The sequence below is a fragment of the Hydra vulgaris genome, chromosome 08, assembly GCF_038396675.1.
Source record: "Hydra vulgaris chromosome 08, alternate assembly HydraT2T_AEP".
Lineage (NCBI taxonomy): Eukaryota > Metazoa > Cnidaria > Hydrozoa > Anthoathecata > Hydridae > Hydra > Hydra vulgaris.
The window spans coordinates 13,710,560-13,737,423 of NC_088927.1; the positions used below are offsets into that span (position 1 = coordinate 13,710,560).

The window sequence follows — 26,864 nt, forward strand, 5'->3', positions numbered from 1 at the left end:
TTCAGTTGTTCACACACATAGCATGTTAAATATTTTAAAATTATATTGCTTATAGCAATGTGTTTTAAAAAGTTCTTCTATGTTTTGCCCGTTTTTAAACGGGTAACAACAAAAAATACTTTCACGTTTTATGTTACAAAAAATAAGGGCGTGACAAAAGCATTAGTGTTATATTAATATTAACTTGTGTCGTTAAAAGACTTTCTCTCAACCAGTATGAACGAGAAACTTGAGAATTTGAAAACAGATTTTTTTTCAGTAATTTCACCATCTCATGATAAACTTTAGTGTCACTAAATTAAAAAAAAAATTTAATTTAAATCTAATAAACAAAACAGTATTTTTACTCTTTTATCTAAATCACAATTTCACTGTATTTTTTCACAATTTCACTGTATTTTTTCACAATTTCACTGTATTTTTCACAATTTCACTGTATTTTTTCACTTTTACACATTTTTTACAAAAGAATTTAAAATAAAATATTGAAATAAATTTTAAAACAAATGCAATGATATTATAATCGACATAATTTATAAAACTGTAAACTTATTTACGACTCAGATCAGCTCAAGATTAGTATTCTATTGGTAACATCTAATCCAGATTTGCTACTTATAGGATTCGCTTTTCTAAGCAAAAGCAATGAAAAATTAAGTGAAACCTAATATGCCTTAGGGCTCTTGGTTGAGCAAAAGTTAATGAAACTGGTGGCTAAAAATATTTAACACAAAAAATCATCATAAACACCAAATTGTTACTGTCTATCTTTGATAAATATTCGTGATCTTCCAAATAATTCATCCATAAAATCTTTCCTTTTGCAAAATTCACCAGGTCTACTGAACTTTTATGAAACTTATTTAAATTCGGCTGTTTTAACTTTGAATCTTAGTGTAGATGGCAAATATCCTTAGCTTCATAAAGACCAATAGTCTCAGGTTGAGCCTGGGCATATGAACTTACCCATTTGTCGTAAAAAAAGGTTTAAATCCGCTGACAATTCTTTTTTTTAATTTTACGTGTTTTCATTTAGCACTTCTTCACTCAATCATCTCTTTGCTCTTTATCGTTCTCCTTCTCAAGACTGCACTTTTTGACGTTATTTCTGATCAAAATGACCTAGCCCTTATCCCTAAGCCAATATTATTGTTATTGTTGACATTATTATCATCACACTTGGCTTGGTTCTAATACCAATGACACTGCTGGTTCTAAAGCTAAAGGTTTATTGTCTTTTTCATTTCTAACTCAGATAGTTAACTTTTCATCTCGTTTTCTAAAACTATAATCACTCACTTTTCTTTATTTGCGTCTTGTCATACTTGTGCATTGTGTCCTTGTTCTTGCTTGGCGGTTCACACAATTCTAAAATCTCACTAAAACCTTTTTTGTACTTCTGCTACATGATTCCCCCTAACATCACATTTTTATCAATAGCTTATGGCTGGCTGGGATTCCTTTTATAATTTTCTTTATGATGGACCTCGACCTGATTTCATGTGTCTCTCCAATAAAAATTCCTATGTATCCTGAATCCAGACAGGCATAGTAGCATTTATCACTTTTCATTAGCTTTATGTTAAACCTCGCTTGTCATCCATAATATTTCTCCTTCTTGTGCAACTGCTATTTCTAGCAGTAATCTTTTTTTTTTTTTCACAAGAACAACTCTCTTCACAAGAACAACTCTCTTCACAAGAACAACTCTCTTCACAAGAACAACTCTCTTCACAAGAACAACTCTTTTCACAAGAACTACTCTATTGAGAATAAATGCAATTTTATCATTTCAAGAAATCAATCCAAAAAGTATTTTCTAGCACTATGTTCCATAATTTTTCTCAGAATACTAAATTTTTTCTTTTCTCAGAATCTCAAAATTTTGATCATTTTATCTCAAAATTCAGATCAAAATTAAGATCTGAAAATCTTAAACAATGAAATTAAAAAAAAATTTAAGTCAAAAATTCCATCTTTTATACATGGATTTGATTTTATTACTTCTCCGAAGGATAAGGTACTTGCAAAAATCTTTTCTACTGATTCATCTCTTGATATTCATCTATCTAATACGACACTCTTTCTGTAATTCCAAAGAAACAGGTTAACCCATTGTTAGACATCTAAATCAATCGTTTAATAAGCTACTTTGAACTTAAACTCTTCTAAAACAAGTGGTTGTAGAAGAGTTAATCTGTTGTACGTTGTAGAAGTGATAGTCTTACCTCTAAGGTGGCTCTATTTGCTTTAATAAGGTCATCATTTTTTGATTGCTTAGATCAGGCAGCTAATTTTAAACATGATTTTTCTTCTATAACAGCAGTGACTGGTGAATTTTAACAGAAACATAACTCAGTACCCCTAACAGTTATTGAAATAATTGTTGTATCTTTACTGATGCATGGCAACACTACTTTCAAAACTAACCTTTAAGAGAAACCATCCATTGCAAAGTTAAAATCTATTGTCTCTCTTTATTGTACTTGCCATCTCTTTCTACTGATTCCATTCTCGACTTAAATCTTCTATTTAATCTTGTATGATACACTGTTTTAACTTTTGGGCTGGTTTTTCTAACTAACGATTTACTTTTTTAAATCAATCCAAAAAGTATTTTCTGACACTATGTCCCATTATTTTTCTCAGAATATTAAACATTGTACTTTATCTCAAAATTTCGATTGTTTCACAGTTTAAAACAAATTGGTAATGTAGGTAGTTTAAGTTGCCTTCTTTTCTGCTAATACTACCATGGTCAAAATTGGATCCTTTTTTTTTTTTTTTTTTTATAATTCACCTCCCCAAAGCCGAGAAGGCCACTACAGATGAGGAAGCTACTTGTGGTTATCACCCTCTCTCAACTTTATAACTCCGAAACACGAACCTTGACGAACAAGGCCGCTGCGCGGAGAAACAAGTTGAGCGTGGTACTACCAGGGACGTGGTGGGAATCGAACTCGGAACCTCTCGCTTATGAAGGGAGCGCTCTACCACTACACCACTACCACATGGTAGTGGTGTATTTACTACAACTGTTTCATCATGATTATAATGCACAACGATCTCTGTCCATAGTTTTAGTATAATTTTCCATAATTCTAATAAAATGTGAATCAAACAAATTATTTTCACATTAAGCAGATTATCATGGACATAATCTTTCCTTATAATATAGCATGTAATATAAAACTAAGCAATTTTTATTTTAAGATTAGCTAAAGTTTTTTTACAAAACACTTTTAAACAATGTTTTTTTAAAATGAAAATGAACATAATTTGACAGTAAAAAAATTACAGACTTTCTTAACCATCATTTTTCTATAACTCAACAAATTAACAAGAATCTGTAGATTCTTTAAATTTCTAAATTTTTTTTGGGTACTTATGAACCTTATTTAGACTTAAATTTAAATCTTTATCGACCCAAACCCAAATAAATTTGAGTTTTTATTAGAAACCTCATAAATTGGATCATCATAGTGATACTTTAATTACTGCTTTTGGACTAAAATCTGTAAACCTTATATAGTTTATTGTTTATTATTTTGTTAGTTTAAATATATGAACTTGTAAAACAGTTTGTTTAAGAAGAAAATAAAATAAAAACCTAACACTTTTTATTTTTTTACATCTTTTTCCTATTTTTTGTATGCCTTTAATAAAACAAATAACAAAAAAGTAACAATAAACTTGTTAGTAATGTGTTAACAATGAACTTGTTAGTAATGTGTTAACAATGAACTTGTTAGTAATGTATGAACAATGAACTTGATAGTGACATGTTAACAATGAACTTGTTTGTGACGTGTAAACAATAAACTTATTAGTGACGTGTTAACAATGAACTGTTAGTGATGTGTTAACAATGAACTTGTTAGAGACGTGTTAACAATAAACTCGTTAGTGACGTGTTAACAATGAACTTGAACTTGTAAGAATTAACATGTTAATAACAAGTTTGTTAACAACAACTTTGTTAGTGACATGTTAACAATGAACTTGTTGGTGAAGTGTTAACAATGAACTTGTTAGTGATGTGTTAATTTTAGGGTAACTGTCTTTTAAACAAACAAAAAAAATAAATAAAAAATTAAGCAATTAGGAATATTTATCAATATTAAAGATATGAAAAAAATTAAAACAATTTTAAAGCAATTTCTTTCTTTTTTAAAGCACTGTTTTTTTTACAATTAATTAAAAAAGACACAAGTCTTTTTTAATAAACTGTAACTTTTTTAATAAACTGTGTTTTTTATTAAAAAAGACATGTCTTTTTTAACAAACTTTAAGAAGAAAAAAAAGTGGCTTATAAAAATAAGACATGGCTTTAACCATTTTTTACTTACCTTAACTAGATTAGCAACAAGATTACTATTTTTTGTCATCATGGTTTTTGTAGGAGTGCTTCTGTAAAATAAAAACAGATATTTAAAGGTTTGCACAGCTTTACTTTTCTTATTCATCTTCACTATATATGTTTTAAGTGTTTAAAGTCATAAATTAAAGCCTTGAATATTTTAGACTAGAACAAATAAAAAATCTATGTTTTGAAAATTGTAAGAAATAAAAATTTTATTCTGAATAAAATCTGTAACAATATAGCAATTGTACAACAAATGAATCTTAAATAAATGAATTAAAACCTTGGAGTATCTGTTATTGGTGTATTTATAAAGCTTTGAGATTTTCCATTTTTTGGGTGGTCTTGTACAAAATTTCTGCAACTTGCCAGCTTAGATTCCAAAGCCTATCAATATTTCATAAGATAATTATGCATATGAAATTAAAAAAAAAATTGGGGCTAATAAAAACCCTATTTAAGGGTTGCAACATTAAACTCACTTTAAAAATAATTGTTGTAACACAAATTATGTACTTGTATGATGCGCTTTCTAATTTTAATTGACCTAACTATCCTAAGGTTACCCTAGCTTAACTATTGTAAGGTTTTAGAAATCTTAGTACCTGTCAAATTCATCTGCATATTTTAATTAAGTAACAACTTCATCAGTAATCTGTGATTAATGGTTATGTACCTAACTAGAACCTAATAATGAAATTAAGAGTCCAGCTTTTTGATTTCTCTTTGTATGTTTTAACTGTATTTCTTTTTTTAAATATAAGGGTCATTTATTTTCAACTCAAACACTTTATTGAAAGTGTTTGTGTGCAAGATAAAAAAGATGTCTGAAAATGGAAGAATTAAACTCATAAACCTTTCATGATAAATGTTGTAAAATTATGGAAAAGCTGGTGACTTAATTGAAACAAAACTATATTGTAAACCCAAAAAAGTTCCGTTCTTTTATTTAAACATAGCAATAGTTAAAAACAAATGAATAAAAGTAAGTAATTGTTAATAAATATGCAAATGAACATTGTTTGAAAAAACTGTTATTAAGTTTAGTTTATTGAAAATAATCAATAACTGAACAAACAGATTCTAAAAGGCAAACAGCCAATGAGTAGTCAAAGGTGAGTTACATTCATTTTTATGCTCTACAGAGAAGATACTTCCATTTTCCCAAATAAAAAATGTATGGAAAGTTCAAAACTACTCAAGTGTTTCTAGATTAGAAAAGTTCAAGACCATAATAGAGCATAAGATAGTTAAACTCTTGAAAATTAAAAAACTTTGAGTACAATCCTTCTTATCTTCAGTCTTTATTGCTAAGTAATTCAAAATTGGTTTTAGTCTTTTGACAACACTGATTACACTCCATCATGCATGCTTTCTTAATACTACAATGTAAAATTTTTATAAATTTCATGCAAGAGAAACTTTTATTTTAACAGAAATGGCCTGAAAATAGTTGGGAAGGCTGGTATTTATTTATATACATTTAATAAATATACATTTTAACCTAATATATATATATATATATATATCTAATATATATATATATATATATATATATATATATATATATATATATATATATATATATATATATATTTTTGTCAGATCAGGTTATCCTGCTACTGGTAACATGTAACCCAGTACAATCTGCTTCATGTCCTGCTGCCTTGTAGGATACGCCTTTTTAGGCAAAGGCTAGGAGATGCCAACTCCGATATAAAACACCCCCTGCCTTGGGGCTCTTGGTTGAGTAAAGGCTAGAGATGGTGTCTCGATAAAAATACTCATCTTGGGCAGATGTTAAATGCACCCAGCTACTGTCTTGTAGAAGGCCTCCTAGGCAAAGACTTAAGGGGTAAACAGATTCTATCTGTTGACCAGCCTTGCACCCCTTCTTCATCTATTAGGCTGGCGCAGATGTATTTTTAATACATTGTTTCCAGTTTAGGATGTTGAATGCTGGATCTTCTTGACTCAATGCATGGGTTTGCTTGTGTCACTGTTTTTACGACTAGGCAACTCATTCTATTATCTCCTTATGAGGGTACAGCTCTAAAACTCAGTTTTATGGTTCTGAGGCCGGCTGGTAGTCAGGTTTCCCGAACTCTGTGGTAGCTCTCAGAGAGGCTGATTCCATCAACAGCTGAAAAATATCAAAGTATTAACAGTGCCATGTTGCGCATGGATGGTGTCCCTGTTTGTACTTTTGGTGTGCATTGCGGAGGCCACATTTGGAGCCCTTTGTTACGGCTTAGGGTTTATTAGTAGTAATGAGGCAATTGCTTGGGCTATTAAACGGTGTTCTGAGTACTATCTATGCTTTGAGTCAAGTTCTTCAAACCAATTTAAAAATGAATAAAGTACCAAAAACTATAAAACACAAAAAACCATCATCATCACCAAGTTCTCTAAACCTATCATTCACTAATATTCGTGGTCTTCGAAGTAACTTTTCTTCTGTTGAGTCTTATCTCTTGCAAAGTTCACCAGACCTACTTGCTCTTTGTGAGACTAATTTGAGTTCAGCTGTCTCATCTTGTGATCTTAGTGTTGATGGTTATCTTCCTCTGATTCGTAAAGACTCCAATAGTCACATGCTTGGCCTTGGCATTTACATTCGTAAGAATTCACCTGTTTGTCGTGAAACTAGGTTTGAATCCACAGACTATTCTTTCATGTGCTTTCGTTTAGCACCACTTCACTCTATTGCCTTTCTCTTTGTTCTATATCGCTCTCCTTCATCTCAAGACTGCACTCTTTTTGATGTTATTTCCCATCATATTGACCAAGCCCTCTCTCTTTATCCATCAGCTAATATAGTTGTTGTCGGTGACTTTAATGCTCACCACTCTGAATGGCTTGGCTCTAGTGTCAGTGACTCTGCAGGCATTAAAGCCCACAACTTTTGCCTTTCTCAATCCCTAACTCAAATAGTCAACTTTCCAACTCGCTTTCCTGACAAACCGAATCATTTACATTCTCTACTTGACTTATGTCTTGTTTCTGATCCTAGTCAGTGCTCAGTTTCTCCACATTCACCCTTAGGTGCTTCTGATCACAGTTTGATCTCTTTAAAACTAATATCTCATTCTTCTTCATCACCTGAATCCCCCTATTATCGAACCTCTTACAACTACAGTAAAGCTGACTGGGATTCTTTCCGTGATTTTCTTCGTGATGGCCCTTGGGTAGAAATCTTTCAACTTCCTGTCGACAAATGTGCTTCTTACATAACTTCGTGGATTCAGGCTGGCATGGAATCTTTTATTCCCTCTCGACGATTCCAGGTCAAGCCTCACTCTCCTCCATGGTTTTCCTCACACTGTGCTGCTGCGATTGCCAATCGAAACCGTTACTTCCATATTTATCAGCAAAACAATTCTCCAGAAAACAGACGTCTGTTTATTACTGCTAGAAACAACTGTAAAAAGGTTTTGTCTTACACCAAAACCCGCTATTCTCAGGTCATGAAATCTCGTATCTCATCTCAAAAATTAGGCTCTCGTGACTTCTGGAGAATCTTTAATAATATCAATAATAAGGGCAAATCTATAATTCCACCTCTCTTGTATGGTTCAGACTTTGTCACCTCACCTAAAGACAAAGCCGAACTGTTTGCTAAAAACTTTTCATCAATATCATCTCTTGACTCCACTAATTGCGTTCTACCTGATATTGCCAACAAACAGGTTGATCCATTGCTTGACATTCATATCACTCCAGCATCTGTATCTAAAGTGATCTCCTGCCTAGACTCTTCTACAGCTTGTGGCCCAGACAACATACCTGTTATTGTCTTGCAGAAGTGTTCTCCGGAGCTGTCGTCTATACTCTCAAAACTATTCAACAAGTGCTTATCAGAGTCTTGTTTTCCAGCCTGCTGGAAAGCCGCATCTATTATCCCTATCTTCAAAAATTCTGGGGAGCGATCTGATTCGTCTAACTACCGTCCCATAAGTCTTCTTCCTATCATAAGCAAGGTTTTTGAATCTTTAATTAACAAACACTTAATTTCTCATCTTGAATCTAATAACTTACTTTCTGACCATCAATATGGATTTCGATCTTCTCGTTCTACAGCTGATTTGCTAACAGTAATAACTGACAGGTTTTATCGTGCATTAGATGAAGGTGGAGAGGTTAAGGCCATCGCTCTTGACATTTCAAAAGCGCTTGATAAAGTTTGGCATGCTGGTCTTCTCCATAAGCTTTCTTCTTATGGTGTATCCGGCAACATCTTTAAGATCATTGAATCCTTCCTTTCCAATCGTAGCATAAAAGTTGTCCTCGATGGACAACACTCTTCTTCTTATTCTGTAACTTCAGGGGTTCCTCAAGGTTCTATCCTTGGCCCTATACTCTTTTTAATTTACATTAACGATCTTCCAGATATTCTCACATCTAAGGTGGCATTGTTTGCTGATGATACTACCATTTATTCTTGTCGTGATAAGAAACCAACACCCTCTGATTGCCTGGATGGGGCATTTGAGCTTGAAAAGGATCTCACTTCTGCTACAGCATGGGGCTCACAGTGGCTGGTGAACTTTAATTCAGATAAAACTCAATTTTTTTCAGCCAATCGTTATCGCAATAATTTAGATCTTCCTATATTTATGAACGGTGATGTACTCGATGAGTCACCTACTCTTCATCTTCTAGGATTAACTCTTACTTCCAATCTTTCTTGGAAACCATATATCAAATCAGTTGCAAAATTAGCATCTGCTAAGGTTGCATCTCTTTATCGAGCTCGCCACTTTCTTACTCTGGATTCTATTCTCTATCTCTATAAATCTCAAATCCGGCCTTGTATGGAATACTGTTGCCATATCTGGGGCGGATCTTCTAATGATGTCCTTTCTCTTTTAGACAAGGTGCAAAAACGCATTGTAAACATAGTTGGACCTGCTCTTGCAGCCAACCTCCAACCATTATCACATCGTCGTAATGTTGCTTCTCTTTCTCTTTTCTACAAATACTATAATGGGCACTGCTCTAAAGAGCTAGCGTCTCTTGTGCCATCTACTAAAATTCATTCTCGTGTTACTCGTCATTCAATTAAGTGTCATCCTTTTTCTGTGACTGTTCCTAAGTGCTCCAAAAACACTTATTCGTCTAGTTTTTTTCCTCGAACATCAGTTCTTTGGAATTCGCTTCCTTCATCTTGCTTTCCTGATTCATATAATTTGCAATCTTTTAAATCATCTGTCAATCGTTATCTTGCTCTACAACCTTCATCTTTTCTCTTACAGTAACTTCCAACTTTAATTAGTGGCTGCTTGCAGCCTTGTTGGAAGCGAAGATGTTTAAAAAAAAAAAAAAAAAAAAAAAAAAAATATATATATATATATATATATATATATATATATATATATATATATACACACATATATATATATACATATATATAGTAAAATAATAATGCATAAAATGTAAAACTCATAAAGGTTGAACATTTTTTTCATTAACGTAAACTTTTACTATATTAAAATATAAATGAATGAAGCATCTGCTAATATTGAGGATCAGTAAAAACCTTTAATATGTTAATAACATAAATAATAAAATAAAAACCAACTTACCCCAACTTTTCTAAGTAAATCACTGACAATATTTAAAGCTGAAATTCTTGCTGACGGTGTCATTGGGTTAGATATATTTTTCATTAAAGGTGTTGCATAATTGGTTAACAATACATTATTAGGATAATTTTTTTCAAGATCACTTTTATCTGATTTTTTAGGAGTAGACAAATTTTTTCCATCGACATTGTCAACAGATGATTGATTTGCTGCGGTGACTTTAGCTTTAGACGCACTCAATGTGTTGTTAGAAGTTATTGCCAAATCACTTCTTAAATCTGTTAACAAATTCATAATAAGAAAGTAAAAAAAAAAAAGGATTTTAAACTTTTATCTACTAAGTCATTTAGGGTACGCACTTTAAATTTACAAATACTAATTTTTAGGGACAGAAACAGCATAGTGAACATATATCATATTTTTGTAAGGCACAGTAAGTGTAAATACATTATCATGAAGGTTTTGTTAAGAGCATTATTTCTATTTTATCAGAAAAAGTGATTAAGGCAAAATACAAAATCATTTTAAAATTTAAAGATAATAAAATATTAAAAATAAAATTCCTTGTTAAAATATTCTACTTTTTGCGTTGAAAAATGGAAAAAAATTTTTAACTTTATGTAAAAACCATTAAATTAAGGAAACTAATTAAATTTTATTATCTTTTTAAAAACCTCAACTTTATAGACTAGAATGTTATTGTTTTTTTAACAAAAATAAAAACATTCAGAATGTTTTTATTTTTAATACATCCACTGATAAATAGATATGACTTAAAAGGAGTGTACATACATTGACTAAAAAATATGTAGAACATGCAAGTAGTGTTGCTACATCAACTAAAAAATAGGTGGAACACAAAAGGAGTAGTGCTACACTGACTGACAAATAGGTATAACATACAAGAGGTGTACATACATCAACTGACAAATAGGCAGAACTAGCAAGGAGTGCTGCAACATTGACTGGCAAAAAAGTAGAACACACAAGGAATTTTGAATTAACATTTCAAAAATACGTTAAATAAAAAAGATTTTGAATTACACATTTGAATTATTTAACAGCAAAAATTTTATCTATACTAACGTTATTAACTATTTACTTTAAACTTTACTAACTTTTAAATAAAGTAAAAAATTACTGATAATATTTTTTTGAAGTGTCAATAAAAGTTGCTTATATAAGTGTGCATTTTTTATTATATACTATAATAAAAAATGCACACTTATATAATTTATATAAATAAAAAAAATATAATTTTTTTAATTTATATAAATTATATAAGTGTGCATTTTTTATTATAGTATAAATTATTTTGAGTTTATAAACAACAGCATTTTTAGACAATGATAGTCTCTTTAATGAGGTAGGTATCATTGAAGTTAATACACTGAAAACAATAAAAAATTTCATTGAAAATAAATGACAAATGTTTTTAACAGCTGTTGATTTAAATAGCTTTGATCAACACAAATGTTTTTAAATTATTGACATGCTTTTAAATTAATTAGTTTTTCATATAAAGTATTAATAGACAACATGCATAGTATTTTTTATACATTTAATTATGTTAATCTTTAAATATTGTTATGATAAATGCTAATCTTTCAAATATAATTACGTAATGATAAATGTTAATCAAATAAAATATTAATAAACAACATGCATTGTATTTTTCATACATATAACTATGTGTTTGTTATGATAAATGCTAATCTTTCAAATAAAATTTCTATAATTTTTTTCAAGTTCAAACAATAACATTAAAAAAAATGATTATCACTTTAAATAATTTTTCATAAGAATATAAAAATAAATTTATTATTCCTAATTTAATTAAAAACTTGATTTAAATAAACTATTTATTTAAGCATTTTAGTTTTTTGAGTTTTATTTTAGTTGAGTTATATTGTTTGTTTATGCGACACAATGATCGCAAAAAGTGACCAACTGAGCCGTCCATTGTTATTTTTGTGTTTTAGTTTTAGTAAAGTTTATTTTATATATTTTTTGTTGAGTTTTCTATTCTTATTTTAAATAAAGATTTTTTTGCTGTGTTTTGATAAGTTTTTTCAGCGCATTTTTGAAATGTTCAAACTTTCAAAACATTACCAGCTATAGTCAAGTCGCCAAAACGAACAATTATTTGCATAGTCATTTAGTTGCGTGAAACTAAATGACTATGCAACACAACAAGTTTGATTAACCGATCTAACGGGTCTGGTGGGTTTTGGATTTATAATAACAAAACCAAGAGCTGGTTTAAAGGGGTCAGGTATGGATCTAGACCCAACCCATTAACAGCCCTACATATATCTATACATTTATAATTTATATACATGCCTCTTGCTTCATCTTTAAGTCGTTGAACAGTAATCATTAGTTCTTCTTTTTCCTCTAACTCGTTTTCTAAGAATGCATTTCTCTCTATTGCAGTATTTAAGCGATTATCAAACTCTTCCAGTGAACATATTGTAGCTCTACCAAATAAAAAAATTTATATAAACACAAAAAACAAATCAATATACAAGGTTTTAAATTTTTGACATAATGTAACCCTTTAACATAGTTCAATTCAAATGAGTAAATTAATAGCAGATGATTTTAACTTTTTATGTAAATATAAACATTTTTTAGTGTATAATTAAAAGTTAACCTTTTAGCTCTCTCTAAATCATCATTGCTCTGCTCCAGCTCTCTTATATATTTTGTCATTTCTTCATTTGCTAATTTAATTTGCTTATTTTCGTCTTGCAAACTTGTTATTTGAATGTAAGATTCTCGCTGACTGCTCTCCAACTTTTGCTGTCAATATAAATATAAAAATAAAGTTTTGGAGTTATTAACACAAAACGGACTGAAATCCACAAAAACATTTGATGTTCATTAAGCTATTAAAAATGAACAAAAAATGGAAATGACTTGAAACTTTACAGAAATGTGGAATACTATTATATAATTTAGTATGCAAAAGTTACAGGATGCAAAAAGTATGCTAAAGTTACAGGATGCAAAAAGTATGCAAAAGTTACAGTCTTAATTTTTTTCAAAAATTAATTCTGCATATCGTGACGGTCGTGACGTTTACTTTTTACCACTTCTGAACAAAACAACTTTGTCAGACTAATTACAGCAAACGGCATGGTAAAAAAAAAATCATTTAGTGTGTGTATTTAGCACATATTGATGTTATTTTATGCTGAATTTCATAGTTTTTACTTGATGTTTTATAAGCATTTCTATGTTTTTTTGTTGTGGCAGTCCGTAACCTTGATGGTCGTAAAAAAAATCTAATTTTAAAAAACACCAAATAAAATAACGCAGTTAAAAAAAAAAAAGATTAATAATTATAAAAACCATGTAAACTATGTAAAAGTATAAACTTTATAACATTTTCAAAGTTCTCAATTATGGTTTTTTCATACTGGGTTTGCTAAATTTGAAATTTAAAAAATATTCAACAATTTTGAAATCAAAAACTTTCCATTTTTTACTTGCCAGAAAGGCATTTTGGTAATGTTTTTAATGGCTTTCGCTTCTTCAATTTGATCAGCTATAATGACCCACCTTAGATTAAAATCATCTGTGTTGATTAGCCTTACATAAGTTTTGCACCCATTTGATGCTAAGAGGAAGTCTTTAGAATTTAAGACAATAGCTTCACGAGATTTTATGCTGTTCCAAACAAATTGCTTCAATCATTCTCCTACACCATCAACTGCTCCTTTACCGTGAGAGTTAGCAAAAAAACTCCACTCTATTGATTGAAAATGATATTTCACAGAGCAATGTTATATGAATTTGGCCATGTAACGATTTTTTTAATTGAGTGCAAGGACCATCGCTCTATGATATAACTTTTTTTATATAATCAATGCAATAGAGATCAAATATTTCACTTAAGTAAGTAGTAGTGGAGCACTTTGTTTTATCATTATCATTGGATATTATTACAACTGATTTTGGCTCTAATTGGTAACGATAGATAACAACTGTAAACAAAGTAATAGTAAACTGGGACCAATAAGCAGCTTGAACAGCATCCTGATAACCACATTAGGGTGTCCCAAAAAACAACATTATTGAAAAATATATGCAGAAACCCCCTTAAAGTGTTCTATCTAATACAAAAGCTAATCTAATAAAAAAAAATTATTTTTGAAATTTTTATATAATTTCGCTTCATTTAAGTACCAGGTTGACATATTTTTGAAAAATTTTTTTTTTGAAAATATTAGGGACCCATTAAATATTCGAGGGTCTTGAGGGACCCTTTAAAATATTTTTTATTCAAAAAAATTTTAAATCTAGAGTTTTTGTATTAGATAGAACACATTAAGGGGGTCTCTGCATATATTATTCAAAAATGTTGTTTTTTCGGACACCCTAAACCACATGTATAGTTTTGTGAGTAATCAAAATTTGGTCTGGTTCGAGATTTTTCTTTTGACTGCAATATTGCTCAGATTGGGCAACTTTTTAGCTAGATGATGCTCAGTAAACTCTGGTAAATATTCGCAGAAATGTTTATAGACCTCTGTTATGTTTTTTTATGTTCACTGAGTACACATCAATTATCATCTTTTATCCACCAACTATAGGTGATGAATGTATCCATGTCTCCATTTTCTAGCAAAGCAAGTTTAAATAATTTACAATCACTATACAAAGAACATTTTATTATCCAACATTGGAATGTAGATGGCTTACACAATACAAATTTTTCTAACCATTTATTGCAATACAATGGAAAATGTATTTTACTTGCCAAAGCAGCACACAAATAAGTAAAATTACTGTGATAAACACAACCACATGATTCAAGTAGTGTGCCTTTGCATGTAAGAATGTATCTAGGCCTTAGTTCACAAAATTTAGTTAATTTAACATTTTTGCTAGCATTCTCTTCATGATACAATTGATGCAGCTTCTTTAAATTCATAACTAAATAGCGCCTTTAAACCTTTTCTCTGTTAATTTTAATGCAATCTTTTCTTCCAGGAGACATTATTGATATATCTTCTTTTTCATAAAATGCTTTTACTTTTTCAATTTCTTCTAATGTGATGTGAACTCACATGGTTTCTTTAGTAGTGCATAAGCCATATCCAACACCTAACAGCTCTGCAATATTTGGAGATTTTGAAAGAGCCTGTTTTGTCTCAAAACTTTTATTTAATATAAGAAAACCCAAATTATGCGAAAGCACTAACATTAAAAAATATAATTAAATACTTGTTTAATGCTTTTGTCATTGACATTTGCATTTATAAGAATTATTAGGCATAACATTCAAAGTGGTGTTAATAACTGTCTTCTTTGATAACTTCTCTTTCTTTCTTTTTCCAACAACACTTTTCTGTTTTTTGCTTTATAAGCTTTTGATCTTTCAGCATCTGACTGAGGCATTTAAAAAATGTTACTAAATATAATAGCTTTCCTTTGAGATTTACGTTCTGTTATGATAAAAAAAAACACATGAATTTTAAAAATAAAAAAGCGAAATCAAATGAACAAAAACATTGCAAAAATACTATAATGCACTATAAAATACTATATGCACTATAAAAAAACATTTTAACTAAAAAAAGTTTTCTTCATGTTAAAAGTGTTTATTTCTTTACATTAATTATTTGAAATAAGTGATTTATATTTTAAAAAAGAAATAAACTAAAAAAAGTTTTCTTCATTTTAAAAAAGAAATAAGAAATACTTTAACAAGCTTAGCAATATGAGTAAACAAACTGAAAATGAAAAGAAATTGATCTTTAACTTGGTTTCAATAATAAAATTGTTTGCGCTTAAACTTTTCATTCAAAAGTCAAGAAGTCGTTATGGAAAAACAAACATAGCGTGATGGTCATAACGTACTTTGTTACATCTTGATACTATTATCTGAAGCTCTCTTGAAAAAAAAATTGAAACGATCATAAAACTTATACCAGTATCTTTACTTTTATTACATTTTTAGTTTTATTAAGTCTGATACAAATCCTAGAAAAAATTTCTCAACTTTTTTTTGTGACGGTCGTAACGCATTAATTTGATAAATATATTCTTTTTCTATACATAGTTGGAGTTCGTATTTATAAATACTATTCTAGATGTTTAATTTTGTCTTTAAGTTAAACTTAAAAGTAATAGTTACTTAAAAACACTGTATAGAAACCTTTTTCAATGCTTCACAACAGGACTATATAAAAACGTCAAAAAACGTTTATATAACCCTTTCAACTTTAAAACAAAGCTATGGTATGATAAAATGATCTTTTTAAATAATTTTTTTGCTTAAAAGTATTCTTAAATAGTTAAAAAAAAGTTTATTGAGGTTACTGTGTGTCCTCCTAATTTTTTTTTTTCTCTTTCTCACGGTATTGCCCTACACTGTAATAAAACTCCGTAGTATTTATCAGCCTTTTCCATTGTTATGTTACGGAAAAAATCCGTTTTCAATAAATTACGGTCTTTTACCTATACTTTTAAGACTTTTGAAATAATCACATCATTTTACATGATTTTCTCCGTATTTACGATAAGGAGAAGTTCTGTAACTTTAATTTGCGGACTTTACTGTATATTTTAGTATACTTTAGTATAGCCTAATTTATTGAGGACCATAGTTCTTTTTAACAAGGAAAAATTATACACGTATATATTTTCAAGTTAGAGATTTTAATATATTTATATTTGTTTTACTGGAACTACTTCTGAAAATTAGTTTCCTATATTATATAGGATTTATATGGTATAAAAATCTTTTCTTATGTATTGAATTTTTTAAAGTTCATATTATTTAGTATTTATAGTATATAAAAGAAACACTAAACAAGATAAACTTTAGAAAATTCAATTCATAAGAAAAGGATTTTATAGCATTATAAATAAATAAAACATAAGTTACTAATAAGTCAAGTTTTTATTGAATTTGCAATTGACAGTGACAATTTACTTAAGATTATTTATTTGTTTTGTAATATATATATATATATATATATATATATATATATATATATATATATATATATATATATATATATATATATATATATATATATATATATATATATATATATATATATGGCAATGACATCACAAATGGAGGAAGTATTATTTTAATGGCAAAAAGCTAAAATATATAAAAAAGAAAAAATGAAAATAAAATATAAAAATTGTTTAGAATAGAAGATTTACAAAAAACTAAAACAATGAAAATTTTAAAGAATATAAATTTAATAAAAATGTTAAATAAACAGAACAACCAAAAGCAAAGTTAAAAGAAAAAATGTTCTTGAGACTTTTGAAAGTAAAAAACTTTAATAAGTTATCAAAAGAAAACAAAAAACAACAACAATTTTTAAGTTTTAATAATTTATATTGTTTGAATTGTTTATATTGTCGAGTATTTTTGTGAATTGTTTATATTGTTGAGTATTTCTATTTTTGTTTATACAGTCATGTTATTTTGTGCATCATTAATATTGATTATTGATATTGATTATTGTTGCATTTACATTTGCTGCTATTATTCAAGTGAGTTCATATTTTTTTGTCTTTTAAAATTTAAATGTATCCTTTTTGTTTTCTTTTTTATTTTCACCCTTCTGATCGTTAAACGTTGTGTTATCTCATTCATTCATTATCTCTAAACTCAGCTCATTCACTTTTTCCTTTTTTATTATTAGTCTGGCTTTTTTTTATAGATATTATTCTCATTTTTGTTATATTTATTTTTTGGTCACTTTCTATATTATTACTTTTTGTTGCTTGCCATATATATATATATATATATATATATATATATATATATATATATATATATATATATATATATATATATATATATATATATATATATATATATATATATATATATATATATATATATATATATATATATATATATATATATATATAAAATTTACATAAATTATGTAAAACTTTATACATAACAAGGGTTCCTATCAAGTGAGCTTGATATTGAACATAAGTTGCACATTCTAACACCTAGTGCAATACTGTCCTCTGTCTCTATGCCAACTTTCTAACTTGACTTCTAACTTTCTCTCTAATATCCTTCATTCTTCTAAAAATCACTTACCCTTGGTTTGCTAAAGGGTTATGATGCTATTTAGAGAGCTGAACTCGTCTTTGTGGGCGAAATTTTGATGTTAATAATTGTTAAATTATTATTTAATTATTTATTTGTAGTTATATATATTGATTAATTTTGATTATAACTCTTAAAATAAAATACTACTATTGAAAGTTTTTCTTAGGTTCATGCCTTGGTTTCGGTTTCAACTTTTTTCAACATTACTTTTTTTTAATGTAAATAATGACTTATTAATCTGATCTAATTATTATTTAGATGTATCACAAAAATGAATTCTGAAAAAGGAAATTAAATTGAAAAAAACTGGTAAACCGGACCGCACCCAAAAGTTTTAAGTATTGTAAACGAACTAGCGCTGTTTGAGTGGAACAGAACATCAATAAATCAAAATACATTTTGTTTATGTTTATTATAACTATTATAATACAATATATATAATAACTTTTATAATATAGCATAATTTGTCATAATAAAATATCATTTGTCATCATAAACATTAAAATAATCAATAACATTATCATAATATATAAAATATAATATATATAATAACTACTATAATATAATATAATTTTTTTATATTTATTATAACTATTATTACTTGATGTGTATTATATTATAATTTTTAATCATTTAAAATACAAGTAGTTTCTTTACAGTTGAATTACATTTTTATAACAACATATAAATTTTATTCATTTATTTTTGACTTTAGCGTAAACTCTATAAAATGAGTTAAGTAACTGTCTATTTGCTGAATTAACGGAGTTTTTTTGATAAATTAAATGAAAAAAATAAAATACAGAAACTGTAAACTTTATGGAGAAAATGCTGCCACTTTGCTGCCTGACATTCTCCATTAAATTGTACGGAAAAAATGAAATATGGAACCCGTGAATTATAAAAAGAAAGTTCTGTATTTTTTTACAGACTTTTTCCATTGCTTTCATGGAAAATAGAAACTATGGAAACCGTTAATTTTTACGGAGAAAGTGCTGTCACTTTGCTGCCGGACATTCTCTGTTGAATCTACGGTGAATTTTTTAACAGTGTATATTAAAATATCAATTAAAATAAACTATAAATAGATTTCTTTTGAAAGAAACATCAACAAATCAAAATTTTCCTTTGTAAAAAACAATATGGCATTAAAAATAATTTCTCAACAAATAAATTGTTTTAGTAAATCTAATTAACTCTAAGTTTATTTTATAAGGTCTTACTTAAGATATGAATACAGCCTGTCTTGGTATTTGATGAACTTTTTAATAATTATATTAATAATAATAATAATAATTTAATATTATTAATAATATTATTAATAATGGTATTTGATGCCTTTGATTTAATTTGATGATCCTTTCTTGATGCCCTAATGTTTTGATTAAAAAAAAAAAAAATTATTTTGCTTAATCAAAATATTTTTATATCCTTACCGACAATAAAATTAGGAGTTTTATATCAGCTTTTTATTTTTTTACAAGGAAAGTTTCCTTCATGACTTGAAAGCCTCTAAAAGACTTAAAAGTTTTTAAGAAAAGTATTTTTATGCATTGCTAATCATTGAATTAAACTGTTAAAGTATATATAACTATATAGTTACTTTATTTAACAATTTTTATAATAAAACATAAAGTAAAAATCAACCTTTAAAATTTCATTTTCTTCCAGAATTAAAGTTTTTGTACTGAGAAGATCTTTAACACGCTGTTCATATTGCTCAAGTTGAGCATCAAGCTCAGCTTCTAGCTCTCGACTTCCTTCTTGAAACTCATCAAATTCATCTTTCACATCTTGCAGCCTAAAAATAATAATAATAACAACTATATTTACTATTACTATTATTATTGTTATTATTATTACTATTACTATTTTTATTATAACAAAAATTGTAATAATATATTATTATTGTTATTATTATTATTAATTATTATTATTATTAATTATTAAATAATAATAAAAATAATTATTATTGATATGATAAATTTAATACAACTTAATTTTTTTTAATTCTGATTCAGTCCAACAAGGTTGCAAGCAACCACTATTAAGTTGGCAGTTACTAGAAAACAAAGATAGAGTTAAAGAACAAGGAAATGGTAGAAAGAAGACTAGAAAAGTTGAAGATTGTATGAGTCAGGAAAACAAAAAGATAGGAAAGAGTTCCAAAGGCCTAATGTGCAGGCACTAGACAAATAAAAATTTTTGGACATGTATGGACAGATACAGTAAATGGGTGTGATTTGCTGAATGGCGAGTCATGCAAGAATGAGTTTTGGATCCATACTTGTTCTGAAAATTGTCATCGTATGTTTTTACTAATATTCTGCTATTATCTTTTGGTAGAAGTAATGTAAAAAAATTCCAAGCAAAAACGGTTTTGTAGGCACAAACTCACTCATGTTTAAAATTTTGTATTAAAATGGCATCTTTACACTCCGGAAGTTGAAATTGGACCAATATTAGCATCCTTGGGTTTTAGCTCACACGTAAAATTTATTTCAGCATCATAGGATATATACCTGCATAATTATGAGTCTCAATGAGAACTCTCATTTTCAATGCATACTCCTAATACTATAGACTAAAGCTTAAATTAAAACTAAAACCCTCAGTTGATTGAAAATTCAAATCTGCCTTGCCCTAAATGTACTTACCATTAATAATATATAAAATATTAATATATGATTTATTTACATTTAAACTAATAAAATATTTGTGGCCCTTAAAATATAATGTTTTGGGAAAAATGATCTGATTTAACGGTTAGTAATTTATATTTTAACAACAACTGTCATACTAAAAACGTCATACAAAAAAACTTGATATGTTCTCACTAGAATATTTTATGATATCAAAATGACAAATTATTGAGAAAAAAATCGAAAACATAATGCTCCTTAGAAATCAAAACGTTACAATCAAGGGTATCAAAAGCTTTTTGTAAATCAATAACAACACCACAAACAAAATAACAAGTTTCATGAGCTTTTCTGATTTTTTCAGTTATACTTATCACTATGTGGCAAGTAGTATACTTTGATCAAAATCTATATTGAAATTTATTTAAACAGTTAAAGGAGTTGAGAAAAGAAATTCTAAAATAAACTTTTCAAGGAGTTAACTAATGTTAGATAAAAGAGAAATAAGCCAATGGTTAATACAGAAAAGTTTTTTAAAGCTATTATTAAATATTGGAATAACACAAGATAATTTCAAAATAACAGAAAATGTTCCATTCACAAATGAGATATTAAAAAGTTTAGAAGAAATATTTGAAAATTCATAGTTAAAATTTATAAGAATGTTTGTAGGAATGTTGTTTGGACCTTATAACTAAAACTTTATAACTGTTTTCTAACCTTTAACAAATCTATTTAACAAAACTCATTTTTTCTATGTTTAGAATACTGTTATCTTAAAAATATTTGTTTTTATTTACTTGTATCAAAAAAAAGCTATAACCTCCTTAAAACTAAAAAGTAAAGTTGCTCCAACATATTTATATATATATATATATATATATATATATATATATATATATATATATATATATATATATATATATATATATGTATATATATATATATATATATATATATATATATATATATATATATATATATATATATATATATATATATATATATATATATATATATATATATATATATATATATATATATAGGGGAAAGGCGCCTATGATGGCATACTTAACTTTGAAGCTTCATTATTCAGTATCCTGAAGACCAATAATAAAAGTTTTGATATGGATACATCCCTTGTTATATCTAGAACAATAATTACCTTGGGAGTTTTCATCAGTTTTATTTTTTTTATAAGTTATTCTTATTGTAAAAATTTTGCGCATGCGCATTGAATATATTGCGTTTTACGTATTTTTTGGACCAAAAAAAAAAGTTGGAGCATCGCTTTCTTTTAACTTTACTTAAAAAAAAGTTTTTCTTATAAAAAAAAAAGGTTTTCCCAACTCGTCAATATTTCAACACCCCCAACTCGTCAGTATGCCATCATGGGTAAAAGTAATCATTTTCATTAAAACAAGCTCTGTCTGCTTTGTTCAAAAGATAAAATTAAAGTAACTATTCCATTAAATGCACAAAACTTGAATATAAAATGCATGAAAATTTCATTTCTGCACAGTTAATAGTAAAATCACAATCTTAAATATATGAAGGAAATAAAACTACAACAGCACATCCCAAAATCGATTTTTGTTGATTATAAAAACAATATTTGTGCACAAGGGACCTTTTTTCACTATAACTAATGTAAAGTCAGTATAGTCATGTAGGTCTAATAATTTTTTTACCAAAACCAATTTTAATGGAAATATGACCGGTATGCCATCATAGGCGCTATGCCATCATAGGCGCCTTTCCCCTATATATATATATATATATATATATATATATATATATATATATATATATATATATATATATATATATATATATATATATATATATATAAATTATATAATAAATATATATGCAGTTTCAAAACTATTATGCTCTTATAAATTAAGGTCATTAGAAAATGTTGAAATGTATATTTTAATGATCTAAATGATCATGTTTAAGAACAAAACTGTTTAATAGTTGTTTAAAAGACAAGAACATATATTTATTTATAACAATTACAATTAAACATTCATTACCAGGTATGTTATTTAGCAAATTTTACACAAACAATAATGTATTATACTTTTTTATATATGTGTATACAAGCCGTTATATTACTAAGTTATGTATTTCTCGCTACCACAATCAATAATCAGATTTTACAGGTTGGTTGATGATTATTGCAGATTAACAAATTTTTTTATTTTTACAAAAATAGACGTTCGTCTCAACATTCATTTGCAAACATCTACAGCCTCTTTTTGTAATTTACCGTGAATATTTGTAGGCTAGCGTGCACAATTTTAAAACTTAATTTTTGTTTAAATTTAAATAATTAACTTTTTTAAATAGTTAACCAAACCAAACAACTAATTGCTGCCCATACATTTCCCTAAAGTGTTTAATGAAAGCAATTTAAGTCTCTGGCAAAAGTATAATTTTATCATGAAGATAAATTACTTTCTTTTCTCTATTTTTAGATATTGTTCAGAAATATTAAAAAATTTGTTTCTAATACATGGTATAAAAAAGACAAAGTTTGAGCTTACGATTGACCTTTTTTTGCTTACAAAATGCAATTGTTGAAAATTTTGTTTGCGTAACAGTCACTGATTTTTTTTTGTAGTGCTTGAGATTAAACTTTAACTATACAAGTGGCTAAAAACTTGTTGACTGTATAGTATAAGTTATTCTAAACTACAACAGGTTTTTGGTTTGGTAAGACAGAACTTTAATATTATAAATGCCGATATAAATATTAAATAATAAATTATATAAAGCTATAAAAGAATCAAAAAAAAAAAAAAATTTTTTTGTATAATCAAATTCTTCTGCATTTTTATAATTTTAAGGTAAACATCTTTGACAAATCCAATTTTTGCAATTTGTACATTCATCTGCAAACCATTTACAATTTTCATTTTCTTCATTTTCATTCCACAATTTTTGGCATTTTTTCATAAAAATTTTTATTTATCATCTTACAAGCACAAGAATATTCATAAAACTTTTGATTACAATAACAAAAAATTCAATTTAAATTCTATTTAATAATAAAAAATGAAATTAATAATAAAATAAAAAAAGTTAAGTTTTAATTTATATTATGATACTATGATTTGGTTTTTATTTTTATCTTATTGTAATGATTGATTTTTTTGCTCGTAAAAACACTAACACTTTAAGTTTGAAGCAAAAATCATAATAAAAATATAATTTAATTCTGATAAAAAATATATGATTTAATCTTAAATTAATTTAATAAAAATATATAATTTTATTCTGATAATAAATAAATATAATTTAATTTTGATATAAAAGAATATATAACTTAATTCGGATTAAAAAATATATTTAAGTTTAATAAAATTAAATTTAATCTAGGGTTTAACTGTCAAATTTATTTAAAAATAGTACTAAATATTTTTCAATATCTAAATTTAAAATTAGCTCATTTTTATTGCAACTATCTTTTTAGTTTGCCTTCCAAAACATTTCAGAACACATTTACAATTCCTTTTTAGAACATATTTACAATTCCAGCTCTGAGGCTGAATCAAAAATTTGCACAAAACGTACAATAAACTTTTTTTTATAAAGCAGTTAAAGCACACTGATTATTTTTTAATAAATAGTATATACAGCAATATAACTTTAATAAATGGTGTTTAAAAAAATAATCTTTGATTTCACAACAAAATCACTGATAAAGTAATAAAGTTTTAATAAATAAAGTAAATAAATTAATATAATTTTTTTATTTGTTACTCTCTAATTTTTTTTTAATAAAAAATGTTTAGTTGCAAAGCTGCAATTAAAATAAAAAATCACATTTAGTTGCATATTTAAGTTGTATATTTTTTATTGTTTATATATTTAAGAACAAATATTATAAATAGTGGGATTACGGTTCCAGCTGCATTGATGCAATTACCAACTGTATAATTTATTTTATCATTATTATCAACCACTTTAATTGGCATTTAGCACCACATCTATAAATAATTGACTGCCTTGGTCACCAAAAAACCTGATTTTGTTAAAATTTCATAAATTGCACAAAACATTTTCATTAATATTTGCTTTAAGAAATTACTTTTCACATTTTTGGAAATATTTTGCTACAAGTTCTTTAGTGCAAAATGCTGCTCTCAGTGTTGATATGTTGCTTGCATCACTAATGCCTAATTGTGTTTCTCCATCTATTAATATAATAATAACACTAGTTTTTTCAAGGTCAGTCATTTTAAAATAAACTTATTTGATTTGTAACTTTTGAAATAACTGGCAATAATATTTATGGTTTAGCTTTGTGTTCTACCAAAACCCAAATCTGATAATTTTGCCAGAATTTTTACCAATATTTATTCCACCGCACTACTTTTGGAATATTATATATTTGAGACGCTTTGTATAAACTTATTTCATTGCTATTTATTCTTCCAACAGCCATGCTAATTTGCTCCTCAGAGTATTTTTTTTTTAGTTTATTTTTTTTGTGTAGATGTTTTGGCATTTTGAATTAATTTTAATTTTGTTAATTGATTTATTTAGATATGTACTTTGAATTGATTTAGATATGCACAACAAATTGCTATAAATAAATTATAGCAAAGAATAAGGAATAATAATGATAGAAAAAGATTAATATTAATAGAGCTAAAAAGTTATTTAACTATGTGAAAAATAGCTAAGTGTGAAAATTATTAGCGTTCAGTTTAATCCAAAAAATATGACTTTTCTGTAATTCCATAATAACTTTTTTCAGGAAATAACAAATTCATTTTTGAAAAAGGATTCTTAATCAGCGTAACTTTTACTATAAATATATCTTTTTACTTTAATATTATTTTATTTCCAAAATTTTTGTCAGTATTATAGTAAAAATTAAAAAAAAATACTTATTCTGAATCTTTTGAGTTTGATACAAAAATTATTAATTTAAATTTTTTTACTTTTATGTTATTAGATAGACCACAAAATTCTCCATAATAAACTAAAATTATTTTAAAACATTTTTTAAAACAGCAATTAATCAAAATTAAAAAAATTTTCATAAGTGTTCAGTTTTCCCCACTGTTTAGTTTTACCCTCATTTTAATCAATTTTTTATCAAAATTATTATTAAAAATAGCATTTTTTTTAAACTATTTTAAAATAGTTAAAGATATACTTCAAGCTATTTAGGTGTTGGGTGTTTCTAAGAGATTACACAAGTCAACAAAAGAATATATATTTTTCATTGCTGAGCAAACAATTTGTTTTTTGCATAGCATTTCTCATTTTGATTTCAAATATGCAACTCAATTTTCACCATCATGTCAAGTTGTAAAGATATTTGGGTTCAAATCTTTAGCATTTGGAGTAAAATCCCTAATATTGTCACACAAAAAAAATTCAAAAGTATGCCAACCTGGATCTCAAAAAAAGCGTATTTTCATAGAGATTTTTAAAATGTCATTAGTTTGTAATAAAAATAAATTTTTTTGCATTATTGCTGAAAAACATTTTAATAAAATTTTTTCAAAAGTCTTTAGCATATTTTCACAATTTTTTTGTCAATAAACTTAAAAAAAAAAATTTATGTTTTCTAAAATGTCTATAAAAATACGCTTTTTTTGAGACCTAGGTTGATATACTTTTGAACTTTTTTTTCGACAATATTAGGGGCTTTGCCCCAAATACTAAAGATTTGAACCCAAATAACTTACAACTTGATGGTAAAAAATTAGTTGCATAATTGGAATCAAAATAAGAAATGCTATAAAAAAACAAATTATTTGCTCGGCAACAGAAAAAATTTTTTTTTTGTTGACCTGTGTTATTTTACATGCTTGATAAGAAATCAATATAATACGAGGTTTAACTTCAAACTTATACTAATTGCATAAAAAATAAATAATATATAAAATATAATATAAAATAACACTTTTATAAGAGATGAATTTTAACAGTTCTTACTTTTGTATATAATTTTGAGCTAATTCTTTCCAGTATAATGCTTCTTCTTTAGGGTCTGTAAAACATGGTGGTTCAGAATCACTTTGTCGCAAAACCATACTATTATATCATGTGAAATAAACAATGTTTTATTTATATAAAATATATCAGTAATTCTAAAAAAACAAATTACATATATATATATATATATATATATATAT

At 26.9% G+C, this 26,864-nt stretch overlaps 1 protein-coding gene across 1 annotated transcript; it reads right to left on the reverse strand.

The window, feature by feature from the left end:
- Positions 1-26,826, reverse strand: LOC100202242 (nuclear distribution protein nudE-like 1). Its single transcript, XM_065803120.1, has 8 exons — positions 26,665-26,826; positions 19,706-19,859; positions 12,605-12,753; positions 12,292-12,428; positions 9,949-10,226; positions 4,647-4,750; positions 4,350-4,410; positions 1-293 (listed from the first exon to the last, which is right to left on the reverse strand). The coding sequence occupies exons 1-8, from the start codon at positions 26,760-26,762 to the stop codon at positions 291-293; spliced, it is 984 nt and encodes a 327-aa protein (XP_065659192.1). The 5' UTR covers positions 26,763-26,826; the 3' UTR covers positions 1-290.
- Positions 26,827-26,864: the final 38 nt, after the last annotated feature.

What these genes read in the sequence shown, in the direction of transcription:
- LOC100202242 (XM_065803120.1), bottom strand. Translation starts at nt 26,762, where the DNA reads ATGGTTTTGCGACAAAGTGATTCTGAACCACCATGTTTTACAGACCCT. An exon ending in AAGAAAATGAAATTTTAAAG is followed by an intron (nt 12,754 to 19,705) that starts GTTGATTTTTAC and finishes TTATATTGACAG; the next exon opens with CAAAAGTTGGAGAGCAGTCA. An exon ending in ACTTAAAGATGAAGCAAGAG is followed by an intron (nt 10,227 to 12,291) that starts GCATGTATATAA and finishes ATTTGTTAACAG; the next exon opens with ATTTAAGAAGTGATTTGGCA.